Raw genomic sequence first — 19,842 nt, 5'->3', positions numbered from 1 at the left:
GAAACGATTGTCTGAGTGTTCATTGTACATTGCATTTAAATTTTGGTTTTATGCCAAGTGTGGTGGTGCACTCCTGTAATCCCAGCGACTCAGGAGTTGAGGTAGGAGGATCATGAGATTGAGGCTGGCCCTATCTTAAAAAGGGGTGGGTTAATCCCCAGTACCTAAATAAATAAATAAATAAATACATGAATACATACATATATAGAATTAAATATGCAAATAAAATAAATAAATGAATTGGTTTTGAGTTTATCAAGATAAAATGCTTTAATACTGATATTTTTTCTTCTAAAATAATCTTATTGGAGCAACAGTGCTTGGATGGTCAAGATTTAGCTCTTCAGTCATTTTTAGTAGTTTATATCAATGATTTATATTTTCACGTAACATTAATTAAAATTACTAAATAAGAAATCGAGATTCTGTTTTCTATTTCACTTTTTTTTTGCCTAAAACTTTGTCTTTTGTGTCTTAGTAAATATTCTTGGGGCATGAAAAGTGCTACGTTGAGCCTTCTGTTGTGAGACTGAGCAGGTTCTTTCTGTGCCCGTAGTCTTTATATTTGTTTTGTGAAGGTAGTTTTGCCTTAGTGTGTTCAGTGAAGCAATGTACCAGGCTTGCAGTGAAGGTGGACTTAAGGGTCAGTGAGTTTGACTAATGTTAAAAAAAAAGAAAGAAAATTGTTTTTCTTTCCATTAGCTTTTCCTTTTGAATTTTCACTAAGCTAATATCAAATGAGTTGTAAATCCTGACTATTGAGAATTGCAAATGGTTGTGTGACTTTCTACAAAGTGAAAGGAGCAGAGCATGCCATGCAGTTCACGTCCCAGCCCAGTTACCTGCCAAGTGTATTCCTAACACGGTATCTACAAACAGTTTAGAAATGTTATGTGGAAATTCTGGTATCTCTCAGGACAGCTACTTTGTGTCAAAGTGGGAAAAAATACTTTGCAGGTCACCCCAACTCACCTGTTTCACTTGTTCACTCATTTATTTCCAACTTTATTCTGAGGTAGACTTGAGAAAGAAGAGGGGATAAATAAGACTATTTCAAAATTCATAGTATTGTCTCATGCTTGCTGGGTTATAACCCCCAGTGTAGGTAAGCCATAAACCAGTAATCAAATGATAGGATGATTGAAATGTTCTTTAAAATTATTCTAATACTTGTATGTGTAGTATGGTTTCTTATGTGAGAGTTAAGAAATCATAAATTCTTGGTGTCTGATTATTGAAAGTACTTGGAAGCATATCATGTGGAGAAATTGCTTCTTATTATTCATTCCTATAAATGTGAAATATGTAGTCTGATTTATTTTGCAAAAATAACAAATTCCTACTTTTGTGTTTCTCATTTGTGATTATTAGAATGACTATTTACAATGAAAAGATATTTGTGGCATCTTGATAATTTTTATAAAACTGGTAGTCTTTAAAAAAATGTACAAAAAAATGTACATTTTTAGTGGAAAGAGAAGTAAACTGATGTTTTTGTAATGCTTGGTTTTTCTTCCTTTTTAGTGTGTTAACATCATTTTATAATGCTGAGGATGAATCAAATCTTCTCTTACCTAAGCTGCCCACGTTGCCAAAAAAGTGAGTATCATAGTTTTATTTCTTTGGAATTAATCTTGCACATTTCTCTGTCTTCTACTTTTAACACTATGACAATTTTCTTATGCATTAAAAAAATGTATATTTCTAATAAGAATTTTTTATTTGTTTCCCCCAGTTATAGCAATACCTCAAAAATATTTAGGTAAGATCAACCTTTTTCATTTTCAAGTAAGGTAATATTTTATTATTTGAAAAATATAGTTGAAAGATGACCAAATTTATTTTTGTATTTTAGTGAAGAAAATTCTGATGAAATTATAAAGCTCTTGGGAGATGTCAGGTAAGTATTGCAGATATCTTACTAAGTCTGATTGTTGATATTTCATATTTGAGTCAGTTTTCAAAAGTTTCAAGCAAGTCCTTTGTCATATTATTTCATTGTTGATATTAATACCACCGAACAATATGTAGATGTTAATATCTGTTATTTTTAGTGTAGGGTCTATCAATGATAAAACTGATGACATGCTATATTAGCTAAAAAAGGATTGTTTTGTTATTGATTGCATATAAATACAATTCTTAATATTTATTTTACTATAAACCGGTTTTTCTTATAGCCTACACTGGAAATTTATATCGTTCTTTTGAAAAAAAAATAAATAAATAAGGAATAGCCTTGACGTGATTGAATCTTGAGTGGTAGTGGATTTGTCTGTTGTTTTTGTTCTCTGTGCAGGAGAGTGTTAGCATATGGACTATATGAGAACAGTAGCCCTGTTTTCTGGTTTAAAAACTGAATTATCTCTTTGCATTATTTTTAATTAGGCTGAATATTCTTGTCCTTGGAGGAAGTTCTGGATTTATTGAGCTCTATGCTTATGGAATGTTCAAAATTGCTCGAGTGACAGGAGTAAGTTTTTTTTTTTTTTTTTTAATTTATTTTTATTGTAAACAAATGGATACATGTTGTTTCTGTTTGTACATGGAGTAACAGCATACCATTTGCGTAATCATACATTCACCTAGGGTAATGAGGTTTGATTCATTCTGTTATTTTTCCTTCCTCCCCACCTCTTCCACCCCTCTTTTCCCTCTATGCAGTCCCTCTTTCCTCCATTCTTGCCCCCCTCCCACCCCCCCCATTATGTGTCATCATCTGCTTATCAGTGAGATGATTCGTCTTTTGGATTTTTGAGATTGGCTTATCTCACTAAGCATGATATTCTCCAATTTCATCCATTTGCCTGCAAATGCCATAATTTTATTCTTTATAGCTGAGTAATATTCCATTGTGTATGTATATACCATTGTATATATATATCTTGTATATGTATACCACTCTGTGTGTGTGTGTGTGTGTGTGTGTGTGTGTGTATAATCTCCACTCATCAATGAAGGACATCTAGGCTGGTTTCACAGTCTGGCTACTGTGAATTGAGCAGCTGTGAACATTGATGTGGCTGTATCTCTGTAGTATGCTGATTTTAAGTCCTTTGGGTATAGGCCGAGGAGTGGGAGAGCTGGGTCAAATGGTGGGTCCATTCCAAGTTTTCTAAGGAATCTCCACACTGCTTTCCAGAGTGGCTGCACTAATCTTCAGCTCCACCAGCAATGTATGAGTGTACCTTTTTCCCCACATCCTCTCCAACACCTATTGTTGCTTGTATTCTTGATAATTGCCATTCTAATTGGGGTGAGATGGAATCTTAGTGTAGTTTTGATTTGCATTTCTCTTATTACTAAAGATGGTGAACATTTTTTCATATGTTTGTTGATTGCTTATAGATCTTCTGTGAAGTGTCTGTTCATATCCTTAGCCCATTTGTTGATTGGGTTATTTGTATTCTTTGTGTACAGTTTTTTGAGTTCTTTATAGATTCTGGAAATTAGTGCTCTATCTGAAGTATGAGTGGCAAAGATATTCTCCCACTCTGTAGGCTCTCTCTTCGCATTGCTGATAGTTTCCTTTGCTGAGAGAAAGTTGTTTAGTTTGAATCTATCCCAGTTATTGATTCTTGCTTTTATTTTTTGTGCTATGGGAGTCCTGTTAAGGAAGTCTGATCCTAGACCAACAAGGTGAAGATTTGGACCTACTTTTTCTTCTATAATCTGCAGGGTCTCTGGTCTGATTCCAAGGTCCTTAATCCATTTTGAGTTTAGTTTCGTGCATGGTGAGAGATATGGGTTTAGTTTCATTCTGTTGCATATGGATTTCCAGTTTTCCCAGCACCATTTGTTGAAGAGGCTATCTTTTCTCCATTGCATATTTTTGGCACCTTTGTCTAGTATGAGAAAATTGTATTTATATGGGTTTGTGTCCATGTCCTCTGTTCTGTACCATTGATCTACCTGTCTGTTTTGGTGCCAATACCATGCCGTTTTTGTTATTGTTGCTTTGTAGTAGAGTTGAAGTTCTGGTATTGCGATACCCCCTGCTTCATTCTTCTTGCTAAGGATTATTTTAGCTATTCTGGGTTTCTTATTCTTCCAGATGAATTTCATAATTGCTTGCTCTATTTCTGTAAGGTATATCATTAGGATTTTACTTGGAATTGCATTGAATCTGTATAGCACTTTTGGTAGTATGGCCATTTTGACAATATTAATTCTGCCTATCCAAGAACATGGGAGATCTTTCCATCTTCTGAGGTCTTCCTCAATTTCTTTCTTCAATGTTTTGAAGTTTTCATTGTAGAGATCTTTTACCTCTTTGGTTAGATTGATGCCCAAGTATTTTATTTTTTTGGAGGCTATTGCAAATGGAGTTGTTTTCCTCATCTCCCTTTCAACTGTTCCATCACTTGCGTATAAAAATGCTTTAGATTTATGCGTGTTGATTTTATAGCCTGCTGTTTTGCTGAATTCATTGATGAGGTCTAGACGTTTTCTGGAGGAGGTTTTTTGGATCCTCTAAATAAAGAATCATGTCACCAGCAAATAGTGACAGCTTAAGTTCCTCTTTTCCTATTTGTATTCCTTTAATTTCTTTAGTCTGCCTAATTGCTCTGGCTAGAGTTTTGAGGACAATGTTGAATAGAAGTGGTGAAAGAGGACATCCTTGTCTTGTTCCTGTTTTTAAAGGGAATGGTTCCAGTTTTTTTCCATTAAGAATGATGTTGGCCATGGGCTTAGCATAAATAGCCTTTACAATGTTCAGGTATGTTCCTACTATCCCTATTTTTTCTAGTGTTTTGAGCATGAAGGGGTGTTGTATTTTGTCGAACACTTTTTCCACGTCAAGTGAAATAACCATATGATTCTTATCCTTAAGTCTATTGACAGGATGGATTACATTTACTGATTTATGGATGTTAAACCATTCTTGCATTCCAGGGATGAACCCCGCTTGATCGTGGTGCACGGTTTTCTTAATATGCTTTTGGATACGGTTTGCCAATATTTTGTTAAGGATCTTTGCATCTATGTTCATCAAGGATATTGGCCTAAAATTTTCTTTCCTTGATGTGTCTTTTCCTGGTTTGGGTATGAAGGTGATATTAGCTTCATAGAATGAGTTTGGTAGGGCACCTTCTTTTTCTATTTCCTGGAATACTTTGAGAAGAATTAGAATGAGATCTTCTTTGAAGGTCTTGTAGAGCTCAGCTGAGAATCTGTCCGGTCCTGGGCTTTTTTTGGAGGGTAGATTTTTAATGGCTTCTTCTATTTCATTGCTTGATATTGATCTGTTTAAATTGCGTACGTCCTCCTGGTTCAGTTTGGGAGAAGCATATGTCTCTAGAAATTTTTCAATGTCTTCAGTACTTTCTATTTTGTTGGAATACAGATTTTCAAAGTAGCTTCTCATTATGTTATGTATCTTAGTGGTGTCTGTCGTGATATTTCCTTTTTCATCACAAATTTTAGTAATTGGAGTTTTCTCTCTCCTTCTCTTTGTTAGTGTGGCTAAGGGTTTGTCTATTTACTTTCTCGAAGAACCAATTTTTTGTTTTGTCAATTTTTTGAATTGTTTCTTTTGTTTCAATTTCATTGATTTCATCTCTGATTTTAATTATTTCCGGTCTTCTACTTTTGCTGTTATTCTGTTCTTCTTTTTCTAGGGCTTTGAGCTGTAATGTTTGGTCATTTAGTTTTTGACTTTTCATTCTTTTCTGGAATGCGCTCCATGTAATGAATTTTCCTCTTAGTACCACTTTCGTAGTGTCCCAGAGATTTTGATATGTTGTATCGTCATCCTCATTGACCTCTAAGAATTTTTTTATCTCCTCTCTGATGTTTTCTGTTATCCATGTTTCATTCAATAGCATATTATTTAGTCTCCAGGTGTTGGAGTAATTTCTGTTTTTTATTTTGTCATTGATTTCTACTCTCAGTCCATTATGATCTGATAGAACACAAGGCAGTCTCTCTTATGTTTTTGCATTTCCTAAGGGCTGCTTTGTGGCATAACATATGGTCTATTTTCGAGAAGGTTCCACATGCTGCTGAGGAGAATGTGAATCCACTCGTTGATGGATGGAATATTCTATATATGTCTATTAAGTCTAGGTTATTGATTGTGTTATTGAGTTCTATGGTTTCTTTGTTTGATTTTTGTTTGGAAGATCTATCTAGTGGTGACAGCGGTGCGTTAAAGTCACCCAGAATTATTGTGTTGTGGTCTATGTGATTCCTGAAATTGAGAAGGATTTGTTTCATCCTTAGGGATGCACCATTGTTAAGGGCATAAATATTTACTATCGTTATGTCTTTCTGACTTATGGTTCCCTTAAACAGTATGAAATGTCCTTCTTTATCCCTTCTGACTAACTTTGTCTTGAAGTCCACTTTATTTGATATAAGGATGGAAACCCCCGCTTTTTTACTGAGTCCTTGTATGTGGTAGGTTTTTTCCCATCCTTTCACCTTTAGTCTGTGGATGTCTTTTTCTATGAGATGAGTCTCTTGCAAGCAGCATATTGTTGGGTCTTTCTTTTTAATCCATTCTGCCAGTCTATGTCTTTTGATTGAGGAGTTTAGACCATTAACGTTCAGGGTTATTATTGAGAAATGATTTGTATTCCCAGTCATTTGGCTTATTTTTGGTTTTTAAGTTGGCTTGGTTTCTCCTTTGAGTGGTTTTTCTCTAAGGTAGTTCCTCCCTTTGCTGACTTCCATTGTTGTTTTTCATTTCCTCCTCATGGAATATTTTGTTGAGAACATTCTGTAGTGCAGGCTTTCTATTTGTAAATTCTTTTAACTTTTGTTTATCATGGAAGGATTTTATTTCATCTTCAAATCTGAAGGTTAGTTTTGCTGGGTATAGGATTCTTGGTTGGCAACCATGTTCTTTCAGAGCTTGAAATATGTTGTTCCAGGCCCTTCTAGCTTTTAGAGTCTGGGTTGAGAAGTTGGCTGCTATCCGTATTGGTCTCCCCCTATATGTAATCTGATGCTTTTCTCTTGTGGCCTTCAAAATCCTATCTTTATTTTGAATGTTAGGCATTTTCATTATAATGTGCCTTGGTGTGGATCTGTTGTAATTTTGTGCATTTGGTGTTCTGTAAGCCTCTTGTATTTGATTTTCCATTTCATTCTTCAGGTTCAGGAAATTTTCTGATATTATTTCATTGAATAAGTTGTTCATTCCTTTGGTTTGTATTTCTGTGCCTTCCTCAATTCCAATAATTCTTAAATTTGGTCTTTTCATGATGTCCCATAGTTCTTGGAGATTCTGTTCATGTTTTCTTACCATCTTCTCTGTTTGGGCAACTTTATTTTCAAGATTCAATATTTTGTCTTCATTGTCTGAGGTTCTGTCTTCCAAGCGGTCTAGTGTTGGGGGCTGTGTCATGTTGGCGGCGCCGGGATGGTGCCTGATCACATCGGTAGCGAGGAGGTTAATTGACATAAGCACACTCAGGTGATTTTCTCGTCCACACACACAATGTATGCGCATGTGTTCTCGAGCACTAATTGCCTGCTCGGAGCGTCTCGCCTAATCTTTGCGTAAGAGGCGTGGCCCTGCTCTCCGCCTCCTGGAGGTGATATAAGCGTAGGTGGAGCGAGACACACACAGCAGCCATTAGCAGAAAAGCAGTAGAAGAAGACACACGCGCGGCAGCAGCCAGAGGGAAAAACACGCTACAGCAGCCATTAGCAGAAAAGCAGTAGAAGACACATGCAGGGAAAAGCAGCTAGGAAACGCATGACGGCAGCTAGTAGGGAAAAGCGGCATAGCAGTGAGTAGGGGCAGCGGCGGAAGGCAGATCACGGAATGGAGAACTGAGACGCATCACTAGGGTACCTTGGGTGGTCGTACCCTTAGTTCACAGGATGCAGGACTTTAAGGTGTAGCAAGTCTCTTCCTCTAAGCTCTAAGCAAAGCCTGTCTTTCTCTCAAAGTTTCTCTCTTAAGCAATGTCTCTTTCTCTGATAAGCAACGTCTCTCTCTCTCCTCTCAAAGCAAGTAAACCTCATTTCCTCTATCCTCTATGAACAAACAAGAAAACAGTGCACTAAAGAGAAAGATAGAAGTGCATCAGTTTCCACTACACCACCCATAAGACCTGTGCAAGTTGTTGCTGCAAGCGGTGACAAATACCCACGGATTTTGGAACCGCAAAGAGCCAGCGACAGTCTAGTCTTTTGGTGATGCTTTCCATTGAGTTTTTTTTTTTTCGTTTATTTTTCCTACATTTCAAGGATTTCCCTTTGGTTTTTTTTTTTTGAGAATCTCGTAGCTCTGTTGAAATGATCTTTTGCTTCCTGCAGTTGCTCTTTTCAGCTTATTGGTATTATTGTTCATTGCCTGCATTTGCTCTCTTACCTCATCCTTTGCTTTGTGAATCATCTTAATCATATATAATCTGAAGTCCTTTTCTGATATTTCTTCTACCATACTGTCATTGGATTCTGTTAATATGGAATCTAGATTTGTTTGGATCATTTTCTTACCTTGTTTTTTCATGTTGTTCATGTATCTTCCCCTCTAACAGTGCAGATCTGGGGTATTGCAGATTTCCCCCTATAGGCTTATAGTGGCCCTATAGGTTTCCAAAACCCTTTCTTTAAGGGGAGATCAATATTAGCAGTGCCCAATTCAGACACTGTGCAATCCTAGACCAAATAGTCCCTATGAGGACAATAACAAAATTGTCATAGTAAACAGAATGAGTTCAAATATTATCTTCGGTAAAACAAACAGGTTTGCAATAAGGTCTGCAGTTTCTAATGGAGGACAAAAGAGGATGCAGTGGGATGTAGAATGTGGCTGTTAATGGGATAAGAGAAGAATATACAGAAGTTCTAGATAATAGAAAGGGTGAGAGTGTAATCAAAAGAAATTGGATGTTAGCATGCAAAAAAGGGAGAAAAAGACTCTGAGGGAACAGGTAAACAAAAGGAAAAGAGAGCAAGAAAAGTAAAGAAATAAAAACTTAAATTTTTTCAATAAGGAGAAAAAAGAAAATCTACAGTATAACAATCATATAGTAATGAAACCTCCCAGTATTTAGTGCCTGATGCATGAGAGGTACCTGACAATGAGCTTCAAGCCTCCAGCAGGCGTCTCAGGATGGGATTTGCCCCACCCAAAGATCGGAGCTACAGCTTCCAGGATTATCCATGATGGCCGCTCTGGCTTTGAAATGTGTTGGCAAATGGGGAGCTGCAGCTCAGGGTGTTGATGTGGTCAGCTGGAGGTCCTGGAGGCGGGATGCGGTTGATCAGGCAGGGGTCCTGGAGGTCCAGTGTGTTTGGTGTGGTTGCAGGATCCTGGAGGCTGGGTGTAATCAGTCGGTCTGGGGTCCCGGTGATAGGGTACAGTCAGTTGGTCTGGGGGTCCTGGCGGCAGGGAGCAGTCAGTCGATGTGAGGGCCCCAGAGGCAGGGAGTGATCAGTCAGCTGAGGGATCCTGGAGATGGGGCTTAGTCAGTCCGGCCAGGGGTCCTACGGGGCCTGACTGTTGTCTCAAAATGGTGGCAGCCACATGTAGGAGTAAGTTTTTTAAAAAAAATTCCTGTATTGTTTAACATAGAATATAGTAGCAGTTTAGTTATGGAATAAGAATAAAACTTAAGTTTTTTGTTGTTGTTGTTGTTCTTAAATATTCAGAGAGTACAACCGATAGTTGGATAGTTTATTCTCTTTTTTATTTTTGGTGGTACTGGGGATTGAGCCCAGGAGTGCTTTACCATTGAGCTTTATGCCAGTCCTTTATAGTTTTAAATTTGAGACAGGGTGGTTTTTGAAGCTGGCCTCACACTTGCACTCCTGCTCCCTCAGCCTCCCAGGTTACAGGTATTGTAGGCATTCACCACTATTCTCAAAAAATTGAGAGAATAAATTTTCTTATTAAGATTAAGTAATAGCAGTATGATTTAAATAGATCAGGAGCTTTTGGTGGAACTAGTCAATTTTTTTTCCTTAACCAAAAGGTTAGTATGATCTACTTGGTTATGATTTAACATTTTTTTCTAGCTTGTGGTAGATAGGAGTTATAATTCGTGATTGGAAAATAGTGAGTCATGAGAAATAATCTTAAACCCAATACCAAATCTACCACTATTGCTGAATCTTGGTCTTCTCCATCTTTTTTTTATCTTACTCTTACCATTCCCTGAAGTGGTAGAAAATACAGATTCTTTGGAATATTTTGGTTCTTTAACATTCAGTATGGTGAGAGGCAGGAATCAGGGTATTTGTGTGTTCTTTGAACTAGGAGGGTCATGCAGGCCTACCTTCACCTGCTACCTATGTCCTGCTTATGGCAGCGACCAAGAGTGTGTGTCTATAACTGTTTAAATTTTTGCTTTCAGTATTATAAACAGAGGAAATCTAGTGGTAATACCCAGTACTGGGGGTGACTGTTAACTATTTTACAGATTGCCGGTACTTGTCTTGCACTATGTTTATCAAGTGATTTGAAGTCATTATCGGTGGTCACAGAGGTTTCTACCAGCGGTGCTTCAGAAGTTTCATACTTTCAGGTGAGTACTAGAGTTTGATACAGTAGAGTAATTATATATTTTTTAGGTTTTATAGTTTTTTGTTGTTCGGGGGAATTTTTCTGTTTTCTTTTTCTTTCTTTTTTTTTTTTTTTTTTCTTCTTTTTAAATGTTTTGAGCATTGAACCCAGGACTTTACACATGCTAAACATGCTCTCTACCCCTGAGATACACCCCCAGCCTTCCAGCCTTTATAGGTTTTTATTACCCAGATTTCACAATATTCTAATAGTCACCAAAGCAAAATTTAAAAGTACTTCAAGTTTCTAAATCTTATATATTGAATGCTGTTATATTTAATACTATATTTGCCCTCTGTACTTGAATGTCATTTTCATTAAAACATTATTTCAGTGATCTATTGATAACCATTAATTGGTTTCTATATCAGTGTCACTTTAGACCAAGTGCTTTCTTGAGACTTTGTCCTTAATAGTTCTAAAGGCTAATAATCTTTATTGGTCATTTAACATGTGCTATGACTGAGTGCTTCAAACACAGCAATCTCATGGGTAAGTACTGATTATCCCTGTTTTATAGATTAAGTACATTGGCACACAGAGAAACCAGAACTTACTCCGTGTCTCAGAATTAGAAGGTGATGCTAGGCAGTCTGGTTCTAGCATCCGTGCTCTTAATAAGCACATTGCCTGTTAGGTAAAGTGAGCACTTAATATTGGGGAAAACCCTTCTTTTATTGTTTGATGTTCATGTTGTAGATGAGGAAATTTTGATGGAGCTCCTATAGGATATGTGGATTATAGCTTTACCTTGCCAAGAAATCTTCCCCATATTTTCATCTTAAATATCCCTGCCATTTAACCTAAGATGTGACGTATGTGGTGCCTTCCAGCAGTCTCTGTTGCATCCAGAATGTCATAGAACCTATAACTTGCAATTTACTACATTGGCTGTTTGTGTTGCTCCTCATCTTGAGCCTGAGGTGTTATGATCACCATGATTTTACTTGGACTATGATAAAAATTATCACTTTCTATGAGTTTTATAATAGATATCTTTTAATGACAACTTCACTGAGAGACAGCTCACATACCATTAATATTTTCTTTATATTTATCAGTAGCCTTTAATTCTTTTTACTTCCACTTAATCTTGTTGTGCATTTGTGATCATTTTTAATTTCCTCATAATACTGTTACAATCTAGGTTATTATATTTGTAGCTACATAAAAGGGATTGATGACCCAGAGAGTGATCTGTGCATAGTCACACATAGGAATCCTGAGGTTGTACTCTGTTAGTCTCTAAACCGTGTTATGCTTGAAGTGGGCAGAATTCTGATATTGTCTTTCTAATAGTTAGATGTAGACTATCTTATACAGAATGTCTTTTAGCTGGGCAGGAAAAATTTGTCTTTATAAGAAGCAAATGCCTCTGATTGTGACATTCGTTCTGTCTTACAGCTTGAAACTAATCTCTTGTACTCCTTCTTACCTGAAGTAACTCGAATGGCCAGAAAGTTTACTCACATATCAGCTCTTTTACAGGTATTTATAATTGCTTTATGTATTTACTATAAGCTTTTAAAGTTTCATAGAGAGGAAAGTTAAAATTTTTATTGTGTAAAGCTATCTATAATAGGGAGTATCTACTAATCTTCTCATTATATTCATGAATGCAAGAAAAGGAAATTTAATTGAGAATTTACTTCCACCCAACCCTGTTACCACCTCCAAAAGAAAAGGAAAAAGAATGGTTTGAGTCTTTTAAAATATTCCCATAAATAAAATTTCATTTGCATTTTATTGCAAATAAAGTATTGAGGCTTATAATAATGAGTTCATGCCAGACTAGTTTGCAGTCTGCAGGTTAGCAGTTTGGATGGGCTCAGCCAGCAGATTCTGGTTACTTGGGCCTGGTGTAGCTTCTCTCATTTAGGTTGATCATGTAAGCTAATACATGGTCCTAGGCTAGTATGACTTTATTCTGTTTCATGTCTATTATCCTCCAACAAGCCAGCCTAGGCTTGTTCATCTGGTGATAGATAGCAGGAGTATCAAGAGTGCAAGCAGGAGGGTGCTGTGGCACATGCCTGTAATCCCACCTACTCAGGAAGTTGAGGCAGGAGGATCTTGAGTTTGAAGCCAGCATGGGCAACTTAGCAAAGCCCTGTCTCAAAGATGACATGGCACACCATGGGCTGAGAATGTAGTTCAGAGGTAGAATGCCGCCGGGTTCAATCCCCACTACTGAAAGAAAAAGAGTGCAAGTGGAAGTGTGCAAAGGCCCGAGGCCTTGTACCCACCAGTGTTTTCTCTGCAGTGTTCTGGTAGAGTGAAATGTAGGTCAGCCCAGATTTAAGGCCTGGAGAAATAGATTATGGTTGGACAAAAAACTGTGGACATTGTTTTTATTCTACCGTGATCCTTAATTTACTTGATATCAGAGGTTTCTAGAGATCAATAACTTTGTAAGCGTCCTGTTTGACATTTGAATAGCAGAACAAATCAGCATTTTGACAGTTAGTGTACATAAAACATATAAAATAAAACTTGATATTTGTTTTACCAGATACACACTTATGAATGAGCCTGGCATGGTGGTGCCTGCCATAATCCCAGTGGCTTGGGTGGCTGAGTCAGGAGGAACACAAGTTCAAAGCCAGCCTCAGCGACTTAGGGAGGCCCTGATCAACTCAGTGAGACCCTGTCTCTAGATAAAATATAAAAAAGGCCTGGGGCTGTGGCACTGTGGTTAAGTGCCCCCAGGGTCAATAAGTACCAAATATACAGAACAAAACCCTTAAGAATATTTTATTATAAAGTTGAAAGAATCATTGAATGTTTTGTAGTTAAGTGATTACCAAAGGTTCTCTCTGATTTCCTATTTTTCTTGGGCTTAACTGTGTTAAAAGTCGATTGAAAGTAAATACTAGATTTCTTTGAACTCTACATAAGAAGCACAATTTAAATGTAAATTGTTTTGCTGTTTTAATATATTTTTTTTTTTGCTGATAGTACATAAATTTGTCACTAACATGTATGTGTGAAGCATGGGAAGAAATACTGATGCAGATGGATTCTCGTCTCACTAAGTTTGTGCAGGTACTATAATCAGTTTCTCATGGAGATAGAGTGCCTAATATCTGCATTTACTCTATGAGGTACATAAGAAAAATCTGTCAGATTTATAAAAGGCTAAAATCATTTGTTTCAAGTGACTTGATCTAATCTCACATTTTCTCTGATTTGCAAAAAGGACTATGTATCAGTCAGTTTTCTGTTGCTACAACAAAGTATCTAAGGTTATGTAATATGTAAAGTAGGTTTATTTAGCTCCCAGTTTTGGAGGCTGAAAGTCCAAGATTGTGTATCCCCACATGTTCTTCCTCCTGTGAGAAAGTCTCATGGCATCATGGTAGCAGTATGTGTCACATGGCAAGACAGGAAGCCAGAGCATGGGTAGGGATCTGTCTTGTCCTTTATATAACTTACTCTTGCAGAAACTAGCCAGCGTTCCATGAAAACTACCTTAATTTCTTTCTAGGGCAGTGTCTGTAATGACCTAACCACCTCCCACTACACCCCATCTCTTAAGGGTTCCACCACTTCAGCATTACCCTCTGAGGACTGGGCCTCCAATACATGAACCCTCTGAGGACAAATCACATCCAAACCCTAACGAACTCTCTTCCCATTGATACTACTTAAGTGGGGATGGGATCGCAAAGTGGATCAGTTGGGGCTTGGGGAACAGCAGGTGTTGAAATAGGGGTTGTGTTCCTACAGTTTTGAATAAACATGCTTATAATTTATAAAGTATGTATCATAATTGTTTTCCCTCTGTCTAGGAAAAGAACACTACCACATCCGTGCAGGATGAGTTCATGCACTTGCTGTTGTGGGGGAAAGCAAGGTAAGAAAAGAGGATAGGTGCTCCTGCCTTACCCCTCTTTGTTGTTTTCTTTTCTTTTTTGTTAACAGTAATTATTTCAAAAATAATCTTATTCATTATAAAAATAAAAAGTAGAAAATTCAGTTCATAAGATCCCCTTGTGTACATCTTTTGAGGCTTTTCCATGTACTTTTTATGTAAATGGGATCATTTTGTGTATATGTATATACATTTGTTAAATGTATAAAAGTTTTGAAATTTTTATGTAGCCAAACTAATCTTTCTGGTATCTTAAGAAGATTTATTCTAAAAAATTCAAATATTGATCTATATGTTTATCTAAAGACATTTTTATGGCTTATGGGTTTTTCCTTTACGTGTTTTAAATGTGATTCGCTGATTATATGTTGTGAAAGGTTAGCTTCTTTTTTTCAATAAGTGATTAGGTAATTGTTCATGTGATTATTGAGTATCTCGCCTTCCCCTTACTGATTGGAAGGGCTGGTTTGGCATACAGTGTATTCTTTTATATTTTAAGTTAGCTTCTAGGCTTTATTGTTTTTGTCCCTTTGTGAATACAGCAAAGTCTTCATTTTTTATTGGACTAGTTCCTTTTGTTTACTTTGTTTCAAAATCTTGTTTTTACTTTAAAATTTAAGTTTTAAGCAATGGATTCTAGTTTTGAATGAAAAAATGGCTAAAAACACTTTCTTTTTATTGTAGTGCTGAACTTCAGACCCTCTTGATGAACCAGTTAACAGTAAAGGTGCTGTGAAGTATTTTTTGTATTATGAATACCTTCTTAATTTTTTTCTTTTTTGGAATGGCTCATAGTATCCTAGTTGTATCCTAATACATTTTCTTTCTTAATTAGGGCTTAAAAAGCTTGGCCAGTCTATAGAGTCATCATATTCCAGTATACAAAATTGGTTATAAGTCACCTACAGAGGTATGAAGGTGATGTAGAACTTTTTGGTATTTCTTCCACATATACATATATCATTGGTCTCTTTCTGCAACCTTCTTCAATTTGTCATTTTTGTTTTTGAGCCTTGCTAGTTAAAATGTTGCATTGGTATTTGAGGGGAATATTGGCATACTCCAAGATTTAAGAGTCAATAATTGTAGTTCTGCTGTATCAAATAATTTTCTAATATGTTTTCATATTAGACCCGGTCTGGGCTTTTTTCCACTTAGGCATGAGATATTTTAAAATAGGTCATATTTATATTAGGATATATTATATATGTCTCATTATCAGGTTAAAGACTATGCAACCAGTATTCTTTGCACTCAGGAAAGTTACAGAAACTAGGACATCCTATGTAGCTTTTTTGAACAATGAAATTAAGTAAATGCGTACAGTGTATTTTTTCTTTCAACACCTTGGCAGTTTGTCGTGATTATCCTCATTTTATACAGGAAGAGACTGAAGTTCAGAATTGGTATTACAGCTGGCCCATAATTAATATCATAGCTGAGACTTGCTCCTAGATCTTCCAGGCCTCATGCTGTTTCTGTCCACAGCTACTTTAGGGAAGCAGTCTGCAAGTGAATGCTGAGTATGCAAGTTACATTTGATTAATTATGCTGAGTACCTAGTTCTAGCCCTTTGTAGCCCTGTGGACACCTTTTGCACTGCTCTCTTCTAGCCCATGTTTTGTCCTTGAATGTAGTTTCAGTGGATCTAATGACGTTACTCTTTTGAGAACTCTTGTGAGAACTTCCCTTTGCTCTTAGAGCCAGACCTTTACATGGCCTTTAGCATTCCTACTTCTCTGCTTTGCCACACTAGTGGCTTTTTTAGTTTCTCAAATCTGACATTTTGTTTTCTCACCCAGGGCCCTCTTAAGGCCCTACTCATTTTCCAGAACACTCCCACACTGTTCTTGGCTTGTGCTCACCAGTTCTCAGTTCAGTTCACTCCTTCGGAGAAACCTTCCCTGGACCTCCAGATTAGATCAGGTTCTTTTGTCACGCCTTCACCCACTGCCTTTCCTTCAAGGCAATTGTAGTAGTTGGGACAGTATATACCGTATGATGCTGCAGTTGTGACCTATCAGTGCCAAGAAGACACCATCATTCATTTTGTCCTCAGCCTCTAGCACAGTGCCTGATGTCAAGTCAGAGCTTAATTTTTGGTATTGGAGATTGAACCCAGGGGCACTTTACCACTGTGCTAAATCCTCGGTATTTTTATTTTTTATTTTGAGATGGACTCACTAAGTTGTTGAGGCTGCCCTGTGATGAGAATTATTTTTTGTAGAAAGAAAATTAAAGTTACCTTTCATTTTGTTTTGTTTTTTATTTATTTTCTATTTCTGAAAACTTAGAATGATACTCAGATGAAGTAGTTACTCCCCACCACTTTGATGATAGTAATGATATTTGTTTCTGCTGTTTTACTAGTGGCTCAGAGTCCTTATTATACCATTTGAGTGAATTGAAAGGAATGGCTTCGTGGAAGCAGAAGTACGAGCCTCTTGGACTAGATGCTGCAGGAATTGAAGGTGGTTACTTGATTTCTCAGCAGAATGCATTAAACATAGTTGACTTACTCAATAAATGATATTTATTAACTTTTCTCTTTAGATGCTATTACTGCTGTGGGTTCTTTCATACTCAAGGCAAATGAACTTCTTCAGTAAGTAATGGGGTTATCTTATAAATTAAAACTGTTTTCCTATCTTACCTAGCCTCACCCTGGAGGGAATCAATCCATGAAGTCTTTAATATCTGACCAAATAGATTTGTAGAACAAAAATTTAATTTAAAAGACAGGGAAGAGAGTAAATGATCAAAATAATAATGCAATAGAATTCAATTTAAAATAATTCTTATTTTCAATAGAATGAATGAAAAGACCCACATCTCACAAATGTTGTAAAATTCCAAGATACCAAGATAAAGACTAAAGCTCTTAAGAGTGTGCTTTTTTTGAGATAAGAAACAAAAAACAGCCCTCCTAAGAAGTGAGAAATGAGGAAGCATGATATCCCCTATCACCAACAGGAAGTCTAAGACTGTAATGAAGCAGTGCTTCCAAAGTTACATGAGAACTAATTTCCCCTTCAGAATTTTAAATCCTGCTAAGATCATCAATTAAGAATGAGGGTTGGAGAAATAACACAAAAATTTGTCTTCCACATCTGCTTTCTGAGTGAAGTTATTGAAGAATGCTTTTCAGAGAAATGATTAAGGAAAGAAACAAAGCGGATCCTGAAAGCCCTGAGCTAACCCATGCAAGCAATAAAGTAGGTAGAGTGCGGCAGCTCCACAGGCAACGGGGGGTGGGCACGGTGTGCAGACAAGCAGGGAGGGGTTCTGGCTACGGGAGCATCTGGGACAGAGGGGTTGCCAGGGGTAGTATCACCCTTCAGACAGGGAGGATAATGGAAGAATGTGACAAAGATAGCTGGTAGAAGAAAATAAGAAGGGCTTACATGTTGTGAAAAGTGTGACCAAACTCTCGGGTCCGGCGAGAGGCAAAGGGGGATTGGAAAAGATTCACAGACACATATCTTGAAGATTAAGCTGGGATCAGGTGGAGCTCTGCTCTCTGATGGAGATGCAGATCTAAAGAGTTAACGCCAGCAATCTTTATTATATATGTCTCATTATCAGGTTAAAGACTATGCAACCATTATTCTTTGCACTCAGGAAAGTTACAGAAACTAGGACATCCTATGTAGCTTTTCCATAGTTACAATCCACAGTTGCAAAGTGCAATGTTAGGAGCTTTGTGTAGCTCTCAAGAAAGTCCACTGTTTAAAGCTACTATAAAGCTAGCAGGAACCAGAGAAGCAGAACTGGTGAAACATTGTGTTGTCTAGCATAAGAATTCCTTCCTTCCCGGAGCTGTTGCCTGAGATAAAGGTCAGTGCTGATAGGGCTCTGGCACAGAGCCTCCTCATGCAGGGCACTGCCACAGCAGCTAGGCATCCTGTGCCCTTGCACAAAAGCATTTCCCAGGAAGCAGGCATGCCACAGCCATGAGGACATCAGAGACCCCTGATCTCAGTAACTACTCTTCCATCTTCTGTCACTGCTCTCAACACTTACAGAGTCCAGGAAAATCAAAACAGATAAAAATAGGTACATGCAGTATAGCCATGGTTCAGAAATATAGAAATAACCTATAAAAGAACTAAAAATAAGATTCACAAGAGTTAAAATGATATTGCTTTTCCCTGTATTTTAAAGTATTATTTGATTTACCACATTTGCTGAGAGCAAATTTAAAATGTTACGGTTTTTTTGTGATCACCTTTCAATACGAATGAAAGGTTCTTTAATTTTTTGTTCTTTTCAGGTATGTAGGATATAGCATTATTATTACAGGTTACAAGTAGAGAAATAGGCAGTGGTAATTTTGATGTTAGCTTGGTTGCCTGGGAATTGGGTGTGAGGGTATTGATTGGGAAAGACACAAAGCAAATTTCTTTTTTCTTTTTTCATTCTAATTGTAAGAGAGGTATGGTTCTGTTGTCTTATAACAGGAGATGTTGCCGTGTTGTTTTATTTCAAGTAATTTAGTTTATGAAGAAGAGTGAATGTTACTGACCCCACCTCTCTAGTGGTATTATAAAACTTCATACTTGAAAAGGGTCTTGAGACAGGAATGAAAAGTGGAGGTATTATTTGTTTAGAGTCATTATCTTACAGATATGAGCTTAAAGATACTTTAAAAAATACTGCCAGTCTTTGCATTCAGTAATAGTTGCATCAAAATGAAAATTACTTTCATTTATAACATTTAATTTTGAGGGTGCATTTGTGTAAAGCCCATGAACATTCATTTTTAAGATATTGTCAGATGGGAAAATCAACTTAAGAAAATAATGTCTGTTGATATCAGAAGTAGTGACATACTACAAATTTATAATATTGATTTTCTTGTTGGAATTGATGTTTTTCTTACTGACCAATGGGTATTTTTTAAACTGAGAATGATACTGAAAACTCTTTTTTCCTGATTTCTTTTATTTGCAAAGTTAGAAAAGGATTTCATACTTTACCAATGCCTGGAAAGACAATTACACAGTTGTAGCAAGGAAGTTACAGCCAGTTAGAATGTGAGTTATTGGCTTTGCTTTTGAAAAGAATCAGGATTTGCTTTTTTTGACATTTTATTTTTAGGGATGTGTTTGATTTGTAAAATCTGCTGATTCAAAGACTTAAATGTCATCCAGAAAGAATAAAATAGAACAGTAAGGATTTTTATATTCCATGACAAATTGAGCAATGATACATGAAACCCACATAATAGTCTTATTTCTGATTTATTTTTATCTTCTTAGAGTTATAGATAGTAGTATGAAAAACTTCAAAGCATTTTTTCGGTGGCTGTATGTAGGTAAGTTATATTCTTGTTATTTTAACATTTTAAAAAATTGTGGGAGTAGCATCTCAGACTGTTTCAGTTACTCCAGTAAAGTTTCAAATACCTATGAAAGTAGAGAGAATAGGATCACGAACC

At 36.7% G+C, this 19,842-nt stretch overlaps 1 protein-coding gene across 1 annotated transcript in view; it reads left to right on the top strand.

The window, feature by feature from the left end:
- ANAPC4 (anaphase promoting complex subunit 4) overlaps window positions 1-19,842 on the top strand; it is a 37,271-nt gene that overhangs the window by 5,479 nt on the left and 11,950 nt on the right. The window contains 15 exon segments of the mRNA XM_079153497.1: window positions 1,525-1,599; window positions 1,736-1,762; window positions 1,856-1,900; window positions 2,389-2,473; window positions 10,386-10,490; window positions 11,933-12,016; window positions 13,487-13,573; window positions 14,320-14,384; window positions 15,087-15,129; window position 15,238; window positions 15,241-15,282; window positions 15,285-15,312; window positions 16,773-16,873; window positions 16,956-17,007; window positions 19,664-19,719. Coding sequence (XP_079009623.1) covers window positions 1,525-1,599; window positions 1,736-1,762; window positions 1,856-1,900; window positions 2,389-2,473; window positions 10,386-10,490; window positions 11,933-12,016; window positions 13,487-13,573; window positions 14,320-14,384; window positions 15,087-15,129; window position 15,238; window positions 15,241-15,282; window positions 15,285-15,312; window positions 16,773-16,873; window positions 16,956-17,007; window positions 19,664-19,719 — 896 coding nt within the window.

The sequence above is a fragment of the Sciurus vulgaris genome (genome assembly GCF_902686455.1).
Source record: "Sciurus vulgaris genome assembly, chromosome: 9".
Classification (NCBI taxonomy): Eukaryota; Metazoa; Chordata; class Mammalia; order Rodentia; family Sciuridae; genus Sciurus; species Sciurus vulgaris.
This window is presented reverse-complemented; position numbering and strand designations above follow the sequence as displayed.